Source organism: Cupressus sempervirens, chromosome 1 (genome assembly GCF_028749045.1).
Source record: "Cupressus sempervirens isolate cs-2001-9-10 chromosome 1, ASM2874904v1, whole genome shotgun sequence".
In the NCBI taxonomy this organism is placed as follows: Eukaryota; Viridiplantae; Streptophyta; class Pinopsida; order Cupressales; family Cupressaceae; genus Cupressus; species Cupressus sempervirens.
Window position 1 is genome coordinate 451,227,395 of NC_143118.1, and position 14,889 is coordinate 451,242,283.

General features: G+C 37.3%; 1 protein-coding gene across 1 annotated transcript in view; it reads left to right on the forward strand.

Moving 5' to 3' along the window:
* Positions 1–14,560, forward strand: part of BTR1L (binding to TOMV RNA 1L (long form)) — a 76,087-nt gene extending 61,527 nt beyond the window's left edge. Inside the window, exons 8-9 of the mRNA XM_089827947.1 lie at positions 13,565–13,674; positions 13,846–14,560. Of these exons, the coding sequence (XP_089684073.1) occupies positions 13,565–13,652 (88 nt within the window). The 3' untranslated portion in view covers positions 13,653–13,674; positions 13,846–14,560. The remainder of the gene's footprint in view (positions 1–13,564; positions 13,675–13,845) is intronic.
* Positions 14,561–14,889: the final 329 nt, after the last annotated feature.

Consider the following 14,889-nt stretch of genomic DNA (forward strand, 5'->3'; position numbering starts at 1 on the left):
TTAGTTTAGTCCTTAATGTTCAAAAATAATGTTTGCCAAAATCTGGAAGTTATCCTAGCATCCCTATCTGAGATAAATGTTTTTGGAACTCCATGTAATCTAAAAATCTCTTTTGTGAATTTATGAGTGATCTCTGGTGCTCCATTAGTTAGATTTCTTGGTATAAAGTGAGCAACTTTTGTCAATCTATCTACTACAAGAATGGTGTCGTGTCTATTCCGTGTCATAGGTAACCTTTGTACAAAATCCATAGAAATTATCTGCCATTTGATGATGTTATGCTTTTACTCTTTGGCATTCCAAACACTCAGCCACAAATTCTGATATTTTCCTTTTCATTTTTTGACAACATTTTAGTTACTCCAGGGTGTCCTGAATATGGAGCTGAATGAGATTCTTCCATAATCATTCTTCGAAGTTTAGTTTTGTTGGGTATATAAATCCTCTTATGATATATTAGCAATCCATCCTCTTCTATCCTAAAGTCTAAATACCTAGGATCTTGTGGGTCTCTGATGAGCGCTGGGTTGATCTCTACATAAAATTCATCATGCTCTAGATGTTGTAGAATTTGATCTTTTAATTTGAAATTTATAATAGCCATTGTGGAAATGTATCTCCTTCTGCTTAAGGCATCTGCCACTTTGTTTTCCTTGCCCTTGGTGTAATTTGTGTCAAACTGATAATCTACTAGGAATTCTAGCCATCTCCTTTGTCTAGCATTAAGATTGGGTTGAGTAAAAATGTATTTTAGGCCGTGGTGGTCGGATTGAAGATTAAATGGTTTTGCAATCAAGTAATGTCTCCAAATTGGAAGAGCATGTGCAATAGCTGCCAATTCCAAATCATGAGGGGCACAATTCTGCTTGTAATTCTTAAGTTTCCTAGACTTGTATGCAAATACTTGCTCATCTTGCATTAGCACCCCAGCATCAACCATAAGTGACGAAACCAAGGGGGAATGTAATGATGATTACATATTTTGAATGAAAATGATTACAAGGGGAACATCAGAGTTAGAATCTAAATTTAGAGATATGAGTTCAAAAGGAAAACTTAGTATGACACAAACAATCAAACTATTTAGAGTCATGTGCATATAAGTATTGATGCATTATTATATTGTTGCACTGTTCATTGTTTATTCAATCGGTAAAAGTCAAAATTCTTGTAGTTCTATAAGAACTAAGTCATAGGCTTAGGGGGAATACTCACATTATCATTGAAATAATGTATGCATCAGTTATGACGAATTTCTTTTTTGGGTCAGGTACTCTTAGTATGGGTGCTGTAGTTAACATTTCTTTCAAACATTCAAAAGCTGATTGACATTTTTCACTCTAGACAAACTTCTTTCCCTTTCTTTGAAGTGACGTGATCGGGTAAGCTATCTTGGAGAATTTTTTGACAAACTTCCTATAGAACCCTGCCAATCCCATGAAACTTCCGACTTCTGTCACATTTTTAGGTATAGGCCATTCCTTAATTGCCTATAATAATATCGTAATAGACACTGCTCTACCTTAGCCCTTGACTGGTTTGCATACTCTTTGGAAATATACTTAATAGTTTAGGTGATATAAAACATTCAGAAGCTCCAGTATCAATTAAAATAGAAATGGGGTTCCAGTAGATCTTACCTGGAGTTTTGACTGGGCCTATTTGTTGTTCTGCTTGTCTATTGTCAAGGGTTGCGTGAATCCTTTGTTGATAAACATGGTGTTGTTGTGGAAGGGGTGGTTGGTGCGGCTGATTGGTGTTGGTCTTGATAGAGCATTTATTATCATAATGATCTCCTCCACAATTGAAACATCCTGAAGGTGGCCCTATTATGAGGTAATTGGTAAATACTTGCTTGTTAATAACAGAGACCGAAAGGTCAATTTATACAAAAGAATGAGATGATGTTTCCTTAGGAAACGATCGTAAAGAATAGAAACATTCTATTCCAGAGAAAGCAAAAAAACGAAAGCAAACTAAAGCTAAAGATATTTACAAGATAACCATTAACTAATAATAGACGTCTTATCTATTATTGTAATACCCTCCCTTAATGGTTAATCTATCTAACACACCAAGCTGTCCTCTGAATTTGACAAACTTATCAGGACCAAGAGGCTTGGTGAGAATGTCTGCAGTCTGATATGTGGTAGGAACATACTGCAGATCTATAGTCCCGTCTTCAACCAGCTGTCGTATGTAATGACAATGAACATCCACATGCTTGGTTCGTTCATGGAAGACTGGATTCCGTGCTAACTTGATAACGCCTTCGTTATCAACAAACAGAGTAGTCGGTCCTGCTGGTGACATCTGCATATCCCCAAGCATCCGACGAAGCCAGACAGCTTCACATCCTGCCTTAACAGTCCCTCTGTATTCAGCCTTTGTAGAAGAGAGAGAAATTGCCTGCTGCCTCTTGCTGGTCCATGTGACTGCACCGGATCCCAAACTGAACACATATCCAGATGTTGACTTTTTATCATCAACAGAGCCTGCCCAATCTGAATCTGTGAACCCACTGAGTTTAGGATTAGAACTCCGAGAATACAGAAGTCCATAATCAGAAGTGCTCTTCACATAACGAAGCACACGCTTTGCTGCCATCCAATGATCAGCCTTAGGAGCTGTCATAAAGCGTGAAATATAGCTGACTGCGAAGCTGATATCAGGGCTAGTAGCAGATAGGTAGATGAGGCTATCTACTAGTTGCCTATACGTAGTATCATCAACGGAAAGAGAATCAGACTTGGCTGATAATTTGAGACCTTTCTCCATAGGTGTAGATGCAGGTTTGCAATCTTGCATTCGGAATTTGTCTAACAAGGCCTTGATATATTTGGACTGAGAGATGAATATACCAGAAGACTGTTGCCAAACTTCAACACCTAAGCAATAATGCATGAGCCCAAGGTCAGTCATATCAAAAGACTGGCATAAGTGTTGTTTGATTCCCTGAATCAAAGATGCCGAACTGCCAGTGATGATCAAATCATCCACATAGATAACCAGAAGGATGATGTCACTGTTAGTAGTCTTGATGTACAAATTTGAGTCTAAAGAACTCCTCTTGAAGCCTTGATCACTGAGGTACGTATCAATCTTGATGTACCATGCCCGAGGGGGCTGCTTCAAACCATAGAGAGCTTTTACCAATCTGAGAACCTGATGGTCTTTACCAGCAACCTTGAAACCAGGAGGCTGCGTCATGTAGACCTCTTCATGGAGATCACCATTCAGGAAAGCACTCTTTACATCCATCTGATGGACCTTCCAGCCAAACTGTGCTGCCATGGCTAGGACTAATCTGATGGTGCTCATTTTTGCAGTAGGAGCAAAGGTCTCCTCATAATCAATGCCCTGACGCTGAGAAAAGCCCTTTGCCACTAAACGAGCTTTGTACTTATCCAAAGTACCATCTGATTTGTATTTGATTTTGTAGACCCATTTGCAGCTAATGGGTTTCTTCCCTGGGGGAAGATCAGAAAGGACCCAAGTGTTGTTCTTTAACAGGCTCTGGTGTTCAGATTGCATGGCCTGTTCCCACTCTGGAATTCCTTTAGCCTCAAAATATGTTTGAGGTTCAAACACACTGTGAATGTTGGCCATAAGAGCAAAGTTAACAAAATCTGTAGTTTTGCTCTTTTTCCGAGCAGTTCGCCCATCAATGAGCTCATCATCATGAAGATCAGCCAGTGTCTTAGCCCACCACTTAGGCCGGAGAGGAGAATGACCAACAGTAGTACTAGGAGATGCTTGATCAGCAGGATCCTCATCAGAAGAATCTGGATCAAACTCAGGTGAAGCATCTTCAAAACGAGGTGATCCTGCAGGAGAAGCCGGAGGTGTCTGTACAGGTATCACTGGCAGGACTGGAGCTGTAGGAGCTACTGGAGCCCTCCCATCAGGTGGACCTAATGAAAGCCAAACTCTCAAATCATGAACCTGCATAGGCTGGTCTGCTGGATCAGGAACAGGAGAAACAGGCATGAATGGTCCTCGCTGCTCATCAAAGACTACATCGCGGTTGTATATGAGACGAGATGTCTCAACATCAATAAGGCGGTAGGCTTTGTGAAGACTGCTATATCCAGCAAGCATCAGTTTCTGACTCTTGGCATCCAACTTGGTGCGTGAAGCATCAGGGATCCAAACAAAAGCAAGAGAGCCAAAAACCTTCAGGTGACTGATTCTGGGCTTGCGACCTGACCAGGCCTCTTCCAGAGTTTTACCTTTGACCACCACTGTGGGTGACCGGTTCAACAGATAAATTGCAGTGTTAACTGCTTTTGCCCAAAAACGCTTCGGAACATGTCTGTGTTCGAGCATGGAACGAGCCATCTCGGTGATTGTCCTGTTCCGACGTTCAGCTACACTGTTTTGGTGCGGCATGTGGGGTGTGGTGCACTGGCGTTGGATGCCATGTGTATCCAAGAAGCTGGAGAAAACATTAGAACAAAATTCCCCCCCATTGTCTGATCTAAGAGTAATAATAGATTTTCCAGACTCTTTTTCAACTAAGGGTTTAAACTTCTGAAATACAGTAAATGCATCGGATTTCTTTTTAAGGAAATACACCCACATTTTTCTACTGAAATCATCTACAAACAACAGAAAATACCTGTACCCAAGAACAGAAGGAGTGGCCATAGGGCCGCAGATATCAGCATGAACAAGCTGAAGGACTTGAGAAGCTCGCCAAGAATCGCCACTGGGGAAAGGTGTGCGATGTTGCTTCCCAGCCTGACATGCGTCACAAACTCCAAGGTGTTGGGTTTGAATCTCTGGCAAACCAAGAACAAGCTCATCCCGAGCAAGTTGTGAGAGATAATGCACATTTAAGTGCCCATATCGCTGATGCCAAAGTGTGCTGATGGAAGATCGCCGAGTAGCCATAGCTAAGTCCTGAGAATCACCAAAATCAGTAAGTCGGAAAAGACCATGATCCTCAAGACCAACTGCAACAGTAGACTTAGTCGCCTGATCAGTAATGGTGCACTGATGTGAACTGAAGGTGACTGCCAAGTGTGGAGAATGTCGCAACAACTGACTGACCGAGAGTAGATTTAGTTCCATCCCTGGAACATAGTACACATCAAGGAATATGAGCTTCCTCCCAACAGATTGAATTTGAATGTTGCCTTTACCAACAACCGTGTACTCTTCTCCACCACCAAAGATAACAGAATCTGAATAAGGCTGGTAGTCAGTAAACCAGTCTCTGCGGTGAGTGAAATGTCGAGAGGCACCTGAATCAATGTACCAGGCAGATGACTGCACATGATCTGCGGGTCTTTTAGCCATGAAGGCGTAAAAGGCAGATTCCACCTGCTCAGTGTGCTCTGCACTATTCGCTTTGGGTTGCGAACCTGATTGCTTAGACTGGGCAGCTAAGCGTTTCCGACATGCAACCTTCATGTGACCATACTTGTGGCAATAGTTGCATTGAATGTTCTTCTTTTTGGTACCATCGGATGCTGGAGCAGAAGACTTCTGCTGAGATGGTTGCTGAAACTTGCCCTTATCCTTCTGAAAGGATTTCGCAGCAAAGGCTTGCTCAGTGGAGGTGGAACTGGAGCTGCTACCGAACTGTTGTTTCCACCGATCTTGCTGAAGTAGCAGGGTGCAGAGATCAGTGAACTTTAGATCAACACCAGTAGATGTGATGTTGAGAGTCTTGATAAAATGCTCATAGGAATTTGGTAAACTCCGAAGAGTGATTACTACAATATCCTCTTCCTCCATCTTGCGACTGATGGCAAGTAACTGATCATGGATTTCTTGAATCCGATTCAGGTGTGCCTGGAGTGAGGTGCGCTCATCCATGACAATAGAAAACAGAGTGTTTTTCATAAAGAAGGCTCTGCTCTTGTCGGAAATCTCATGAAGACCTTTGAGATGTGTGCAGATTTCGGCCGCTGTCTTGCCGGATGGAATCTAAGAAAGCTGGTCATCAACTACGGATAGTTTGAGAAGCATTACTGCCTCTCGATTGTTCAGATCCCATGTATCTTGATCAGGACCCGGAGAAGTCGGACGCTGCTTAACACCCAGAACAAGTTGATCGGTGTTTCGATATTAGAAGATTGCGATGATGCGCTGCTTCCAGGTTCCATAATTGCGACCATTGAATTTGGAATTATGTTCGAGCATAATATTTGTCAGAGATGCCATGGCACGTTTTTCAATGAAAAACTGTGAAAATCTGTTAAGGCACATTCTTCAAGGCAAAAATACGAAAGACCCAGAAGAATTAGAGAATGACCCAGAAGAGAGCTCGGAAAACCCAAAAGGAATCTGTTGTCATTTTTTGGATCTGCTGGCTCGAAAAATGAGGCACAAAAATCTAGGCACCCGGAAAAATGGACGACAACCCAGTTGAGCTCTCGCAAAACCCATCAAGACTTTGCAAACAAAATATTTTTTCGATCCCAAAAATTAGGGTTTCGAAAAAAAACGTAGTCGGTGGATTTGAAGGTCGGATTTGCAGGAAAAAAATGGCAGATTTGGATAAATGAACACCTGAAAAAGGAAGATATGCTGGCAAAGAGGGTTGTGAATGCTTCAGCAGTGATCTTCGGTGTTCGAAATAGTCATTTTCTGCAGACGTTTTGCGGGTCCAGAAAATCGCGTCTTTTTCTGCATACATTTGTTCAGATTTGCGCTGCCATGTGACGCGATTGCATGAGGAGACAAGGTCGCCAATGGAGGAAGGATGCTTGCAGGCTGCAAATCTAAAAAAAAAACCAAGAAAAGAAATCCGCAATTTAAAAAAAAATGCCCAATAAAATATCCGCAGGTCTGCCAGAAAAAATCCCCGAGTTTCAAAAATCTCAGACAAAAAACTATTCTGAAAATCTCAGGGTTTTTAGATTAGGAAGCAAGGTTCACATAATAATTTCGAAAATTGGCTTTGATAATTTTAGAAAAGAAATTATAATTTTCGAAAAAATTAAGAAAGATGCTCTGATACCATATTACTAGGTAATTGGTAAATACTTGCTTGTTAATAACAGAGACCGAAAGGTCAATTTATACAAAAGAATGAGACGATGTTTCCTTTGGAAACGATCGTAAAGAATAGAAACATTCTATTCTAGAGAAAGCAAAAAAACGAATAAACCAATTTATTTAATCAACTTTAATACTTTTGTTGTATTTATAGCAACCTTTATTTACAAAAATTTCCTCTTCTAAGGATGTTTACATTATGGAATCTAAATTTTGCTTCTCAGCATTTAGTTCTGATTCAAATTTATACATATCCCGCACCATCCAAGATCTATGGAAGTGCATAAGAGAATTGCTTGATGAGCATTCTAGTTTTGAATTAGTTTGTTTCTATATGCTGCTTTACTAGCAGGAGTCCACCTGACTCTTTTCTCCTTCATTCATTGCAAAGCCTGTTTCAGGGTTTCATTGTCTTGAGGCATGGAACAACAAGTGCAGTAGAAGTTTGGCATGTTCTTAATTAAGTACAAGAAGATAGGATGTCGTGCCTTCTTGCGAGTTGTTTTACGTACTTGCATCCTGTACAAATATTCTAGGAATTTTCAAGTTTACTAGAAAGTAGTGTGCCCTAGGTTCAATGTCGAACCCAATGCTCTGATATCATATGTAAAAAATGGATTTTCATAACAAAATAAAGTCGATCTAGAAAGAGTTTTTCTCAACTATTTATTGAACAAATATATTGAATTCCTTTTCATGACCCATTAATTGCTTTTAACTACCAATGATTATTTGAAATAACAAAGCTCAAATGAAATAACTATATCAATGATCAACTGAAATAATTGTAACAATGATCAACTGTATTAACTATAATAATGATTGACCGAAATAATTGTAACAATGATCAACTGTAATAACTATCATAACGATTAACTGAAATAACTATGATAACGTTCAATTGAAGTAACTATAACAATGAACAACTGTAATAACTATAATAACTAAAATAACGATTTACTATCTTTCCATACATATAAGTAAAGTAAATGTTTAACATGAAAAAGAAAGAAGAACATACGAGAGGTATGTGGTGAGTCTTTATATGGTTGTACAAGCTTCGGCTTTTGGTAAGAGGAGAAGCATCGACTTAGGCTCAAGCTCCCAACCTCAGACCATATTTATCACCACACAATCTATTGAATAGAAAGACCCTCCCTACCCCGGGATCAGGCTTGGGATACCTTTTTGTCCAGCCACTTGAGCATTTTGATGTTTAGAATGTCCGCACAGGTATGGACGGACATGTCTGAATAACTGGCTCTACTGACATCGAGTGATCATAGATGGCAAACATGCCTTAAACGACTTTGGCCAAGGTTTTTTGATGGGTTCAATGACTTGATCACCACCGCTCGACTTGACAATTGGGGAACAATAGTATGAACAAGCATAAGCTATTAAATGAAATTAATTTAGATTTGTTATGACATCTCTGACTTTGATTTCCATGTTATTGTAGATTCCAGTTGACCTTTTCCAGGGCTATACAATCGGTGAGTTCTAGGTACTCGAATCTTAGATCAATCAGCTCTGTTAGCTGATCGTCAACTGATATATGAATATTATATGTTTACAACTTATCACAGTCTGTGATATGAGAAAAGAAATCTTTAAGAATTGGAGAATAAATATCATTTGATTTTGACTTTCAGTGGCATAAATAAAAATACAATATCATGTTATGGTTACCTGGCTTTTATTCTTCATAACAACTGTGTCCTAGAGTGTCTAACTGATGACATTTAAGCAAGATGATTTGCATCATAATATGAAACTGTATCTTACTGCTATAATAATTGAAATGTAGTAATAATTGATAATAATACATATTGCAATGCTTGGAATATGCACAACCACATAACTTGGTAAAATCTGGAAATAAAATGGAGTCTTGCTGGACGCTAACAATCAACCCCACTCTTCACTGAGAAAATCGTTAACACAAATCCCAGTGTGATTATTGATCACGTTTTCAGCAGAACATCAATACAAAAGGGAAATTGTGGAAGGAAAATGCAGTGATTTCCTAGTGGTATATTGCAGAATTATCAGGTGCTATGAAAATTGAGGTCGAGTACTATGAAAGAAGTCGGGTGATATGAAGGAAGTCGGGTGATATGTTCTTATGCTCATGATCTCACTTGGCTCAAAATAAAAAGGTATTGAAGTCTCTTTGGCTTCCAAGAAGCGTAACAAATAAAGAAGAGACTTGGCTCTTGGTTGCCAAATAAATATGCCAAATGTTCATTTCGGAAATGAATAAATATGGAAAAGGATTTGAAGGTTATAAATCGAGGATAATTATAATTTATATTCATCTATTTGCATGTAAATATACTATGAGGTGGCATCATATTATATATAAAAAAAATATTATGGTGTCACTTTTTTCCTATATCTATGTGCACGTACATAGGTATACATTATAATGGTGTTGGAAAAAATCAATCAAAAACCATTTGAGATATCTATTATTTTAATTAAAATAATTAATGTTTTAAATTTATATTTGATAGCTCATGTGTGTCCATCGATGGTATCTTGATGTTCAAGTCGCTAGGTCCTTAACGAGGCAATTAAAGGTCATACCTGTCAACTTGATATTTGGACTAAGCGAGTATCCCATTGTGTTGATCCCGTTTAGCAATACTTCCCCCCTTCATCTTCTAATAAAATCACTCGTGTAATATTTACACAATAATAACAAGTTCCATGATAATAACATTTTAAAAAGTATTTAATTATTAACCATAATTCCAAAATCAAGGAACTGTTAAACATCGCATGCAAATAATTGATAACAACCATCTTCATTAAACAGTTAACATAATGAATACAACGGATATATCTAACTACCAATCCATTCAATCTAACTGCTATAAATAAATTTACAATTTAGTTCAAAATTTGGGATGTAACAATATTATTATAATAGATTTATATAATATTTAATGTTTTTGATCATTTATAATTGTTGTCTTGTTTCTGGAGGGTTCACGATAGTCTTCCCTTCCTTAATTTGCTTGTCCTCAAGCAATGTTGTATTATTTTTTGTGGCTTGTTTTATTGATGTTGATTAAGAAAATGTGTTGCTTATTTTTCCTCTAATTATTGTCTTATTCTAGAAATGCACATGGGTGGTATGATAAAATATATTAGGAACATATGCTTGAATGCATGAAGATACAAAACATACATGAAGTATATACATTTATGCATGAAGACACATGAAGATGCAAAGTAGACACAAAGAAGACAATATATGCTCATCCTATCTACAAAATTCTCTTGTTTGTTATGCTTTTGATATTGAATCCTACAACCATAAAGTGAACATCAATACATACATATATATAAGTTTTAAAGAAAATTTGATTCATGATAAGTTAGTCTCATGCTAAGCCCAAGAGTAGAACTTTGACCCCCTTGGGCCGGGTGACAAGTGTTAGGGATCCGCACAAGGTGGTCTACTTAGCGGGCTGCTTGTTTCTATTTGAGTCTCATATTCTTTCCAAAAGGCTTCTTTAACATCCTTCCCTTAACTAGTACTACAATAGGGTGTCCTAATGGTTCTCACTTTTGTATACTCTGTAGGAAAGCTTCTTGCATCAGGGTACATTAAGTTGTCTTTCCCTCAACTAGTACTACAATAGGGTGCGCTAGCCATTCTCCCTTTACCACGAAGTAGTAGGTTGTTTTCTTAGCAATTCCCTCCAAACTATTTTTTGTGATAGGGTGCCCTCACGATTCTCATTTAATTGTAGACTCCATAGGAAAAGTATTTGCAATAGGGTGCCCTAGTAGTTCTTCCTTGATTGCATAGTAATAGGATGCCTACAAAGTATTTCTCCCTTAACTACCTCTACAATAGCTTGCCCTAGCAATTCTCCCTTAATTGCACCTCTTTTAATTAAGAATATTTATTTCTTAAACACAATATGAGCAAAATTAGGTCACATGAATAAAATATTAGCACATTACCAATAAAAATAGTTTTGAATTACTATTGCAACTAGGGTCAAACTTCCAATGTAGGATGGTGGAATTATTGTGCTAAGGCTGTGTGAAATAATCTCCAAGAGGCTCCCTCATAAATAAAGCTCATTTTGGGAATCTTCTACATGCTGTGACTGAATTAATCCACCTTTCGCTTCTCAAACCCTCTATCCTATATTCTTCACATGCTACACGTGAGGATAATTTCTCCAAGTAATACCTTTATATATTATCATGATTATTATTGATTACGTTATCTTCCTCTTATATGTGCAGTGTTCAATAATAGGTCTGTGACAATTTGTTCATTGCCCCATATGTCGACTGTTTATGGAAAACAATTTTTATGTATCTTCTTCAACCCCACAAGACGGCAAGGTCATGCTCTAACACCACTTGTAATAACCATATTAATACAATCAATATACATTTAATTATCAAATTCTTAGCTAATTACATTTATATATCTATTAATTGCTTATTTACTGTTTTATTTAAGTCATTTCAGATTCACTCTAATATGAGTTTATAATCTTCTAATATTAAAATATTTTACTAGATTGTACAAATTGATTATAATCATTGTGTACAAATTTGAAATTGGTGTACAAATTTATAATATTCTATTTATAATCTTCACAGACACAGACACAGACACAGACACAGACAGATACATGCACATGCACACACACCCACCCACCCACACACACGCACGCGCACACACACCCAATATTTCACTAGACTGTACAAATTGTGTGCATGCTTGTGTCTCTCCCAAAAAGAATCAAAAGGATGTGCATCCCACCCATTAAAGACTAATAAATTCCCAAATGTCCATCAAAAGACTGTACAAATTGATTACTGTTAAATAATGCCATTGCATTGTTGCCTTAAGGGGAAATGGATTTGAAGGTGTTGGATTGTGACAGACAAGCAGATGCAAATTAAATTTTTCATATTCCATATTAATTCCGAGATACAGGGTGTTGAAAACAGTGTACATATCATAACAAGCATTGCTAAAGATTGTATGGCAATGGGTTTTTGGCTTGAGAAAAAAGTACACATTCTTCGAACATGTATTATTAGCTCCCTCAACTTGACAATGTAGAGGATTGGTACATAGATAGAGAGAGTTTAAAAAGGTCCAAACTAGACAAGACTGTAAAGATGCCTTGTGGCATAAGATGGTTTGTCACAAATATCTGAGATGCACACTGAGGGTCAAAAAATTCAGATATTTGTGACAAACCATCATATGCCACAAGGCATCCTTATAGTCTTCTCTTGGCCAATTTGGACCTTTTTGAATTATCTTTTTATTAGGTTGGTCAGGCGTGCTTTCTTCTGCACAATTGCTTTCAGATGATTTGTGATGCTGTGAAGTCTTATGTGCCATGGTCATTATCAATCAATGGCATGTATGTATACAAATCATAGAGAGCCCGAGATGTCACATTATTAATTTTGGAACATAATTGGTGGGCTTGTGTGAATTACATTTTGAGTTTCAGCCCAATATGAGTGTCATCAGGTTTGCAAATACAGATTGCCACGTTTGGTAGAAATGTATGCAGAGACTCATGATAGGAAAAATAAGGGTCATTTTAGTAGATAGGATAATTACTGGAGTTATTTTTTTGAAAGGTAGAAAAATTCAATTTTTATTGGTGAAGCAGGACAGCACCCTTCAACCTTTTTGTGTTTGCATTGTTTCAAATATTACAGCGTGGATATGTTTTCTTTGTTTTGCTAAAGAGTACAAAATGCATGATCATCTCAAATCTAGAAGTTGAGGATACTGTTAGTAATGAGTTTGGCAGCTTCAATTTATACGGTATTTGTGCTCTTTGATACAAGTATGAAGAGAGCACACCTACATGTTGGTGGAGCAAGGTTATATGTATCTACTATCTCCAATCTTTTGCAATCAAAAGTTAATAGCAGATGAGTATATTTTAGTTTGAAACATATTTTCTGCTGTTTTCTGAGTTAAAGTTGGATTTTCTTTCAAATTTCAACAGGTAGTGAGGTTTTTAAATTAGCGGAATTGGTGTACATACTACTTCAGCCACCTAGTTAAGTTATAGGTTGGCTACAAAAAATTAGAAGACTTGCTTTATTTGATTTTTGAACTTGTCAAGGAGGTTGACTATGAGCAAGAGTAAATGAAGAATTAGGACACGACCCTTGAATGTGCCAACTTGGAAACATTTGTTTTAGAGCCCAATCACTTCAGAATCTTTAGCTAGTGAGGCGCCCCTAGACATGGCTTGTGGGTGTGGCACTGTGGTTGCTTGTGGCTTGAACAAAGTTGAATCAATTAATGGCTCTTGTATTGTATTTACTATATTACTGATTCAACTTATGTGATATAACATTGAATTATCAATTACTGTTTCTTTTCTACATAGGTAATGTTATCGGTATTTAAATGAGTATTAAATGCTACATAATTATTTATCCATCTTTATGCTTTCTATAGTTCTGACTTCATGTCAGATTTTCTTCTATCAATATCATTCTGACTTCTAGTTAATGATTGTCTTTTCAGGCAAGTTTTAATATCAGGCACAGTTGAGGCAATCCAAATTGCGCAGCGTATGGTGGAACAGAGACTTGCCTCTGATTTTGAGAGATGAAACATTGGAACCATCTTCAAAGGTACGTGCACTTGTCTGGATTTATGGCATTTTTTTAATCTGTTATATAATCAGGGGTTTTGAACAGTGGGATAATTTCATTTCAATGTTCACACATAAATTGGTGCATTTCTTTTGTTTAGGTGTTAAAAGTTTATATCTACTGATTCTATCATTTTTTGGGGTTTAACAGGAAAGACACTGTTCCAATTCTTTGAATAGTCAAGAGTTTTTCAAGACTTGATCTCCATTTGAACCATTAGCTTGAACTCTATAGTAACATCAACATGCAAAGCAGAGATGCCGGTCTTAAAAATTGGCAGGATAAAGAGGAGAGGGAGCTTATTATCAGTAGACTTAAGATTTTATCAATTACTTGTCATTTGTTTTTGTCTTATGTAGTTATGAATCAATTTATATTTTATTTGGAGACTGGAAAAAATGGTTTTGTAGTCTAAAGCTGCCCATTCTCAAAGCTTCCCAAAATTATTATTTTTTAATTTGTTTTTTCCGGATGGGACAGGGAGGTTTCTTTGTGTGGGGAGGAGTGAGGGGTTTTTAAGATTTGACACTTGGGTTCCTATGAAATTCTTGAAGATCAAAGCCATGTTTTAAATGGGAATTGTACTTGGGATACCAAAAATAGGCTTATTAACAAGTTGTCATGGATGGGCCAAACATCGGTGTTTTTCATTTTGCAGAAGGTGAGACGGAAGATCCTTCAATTTGATTTACGTTAAATTCTTATAATGAAACCCATAAACCCCAGATTACGAGCAAAAGTAGGATGTCTTTATTACCAATGTAGAAGTTATTAGTTTAAAAGGCACATTTGAGTTTGTAAAATCCTTATTGAAGCTACATTTTTATCACAATGTTGACAAGAAAGATTTACAATTTTGATGCAAGCATTTTGGGTTGCTTTCTTTTGTATAGATCGTTGTGCTCTCAATAATTAATGGTATCAATACAACGACTTTAGGAGACATTTTTCAAAATGTCGAGCAGTATATTTTGCTAAAATTGTCGTGTTAGGCTCTTTTCATGATTTGTGCGGTTCTACAAAGCTAAAGATGTGAGGTGCAATTTCATTCATTACAGAGGGAGAGTTATGCTTTTATCGAGTAGTGAGATATGCTATAGCATTGACTATGACATCAATTATTCAATTTGGTGCAACTCTATACTGTGATTTTTTAGGATGGGCAAAGACGAGCACATATTGTCGAGAAGATTA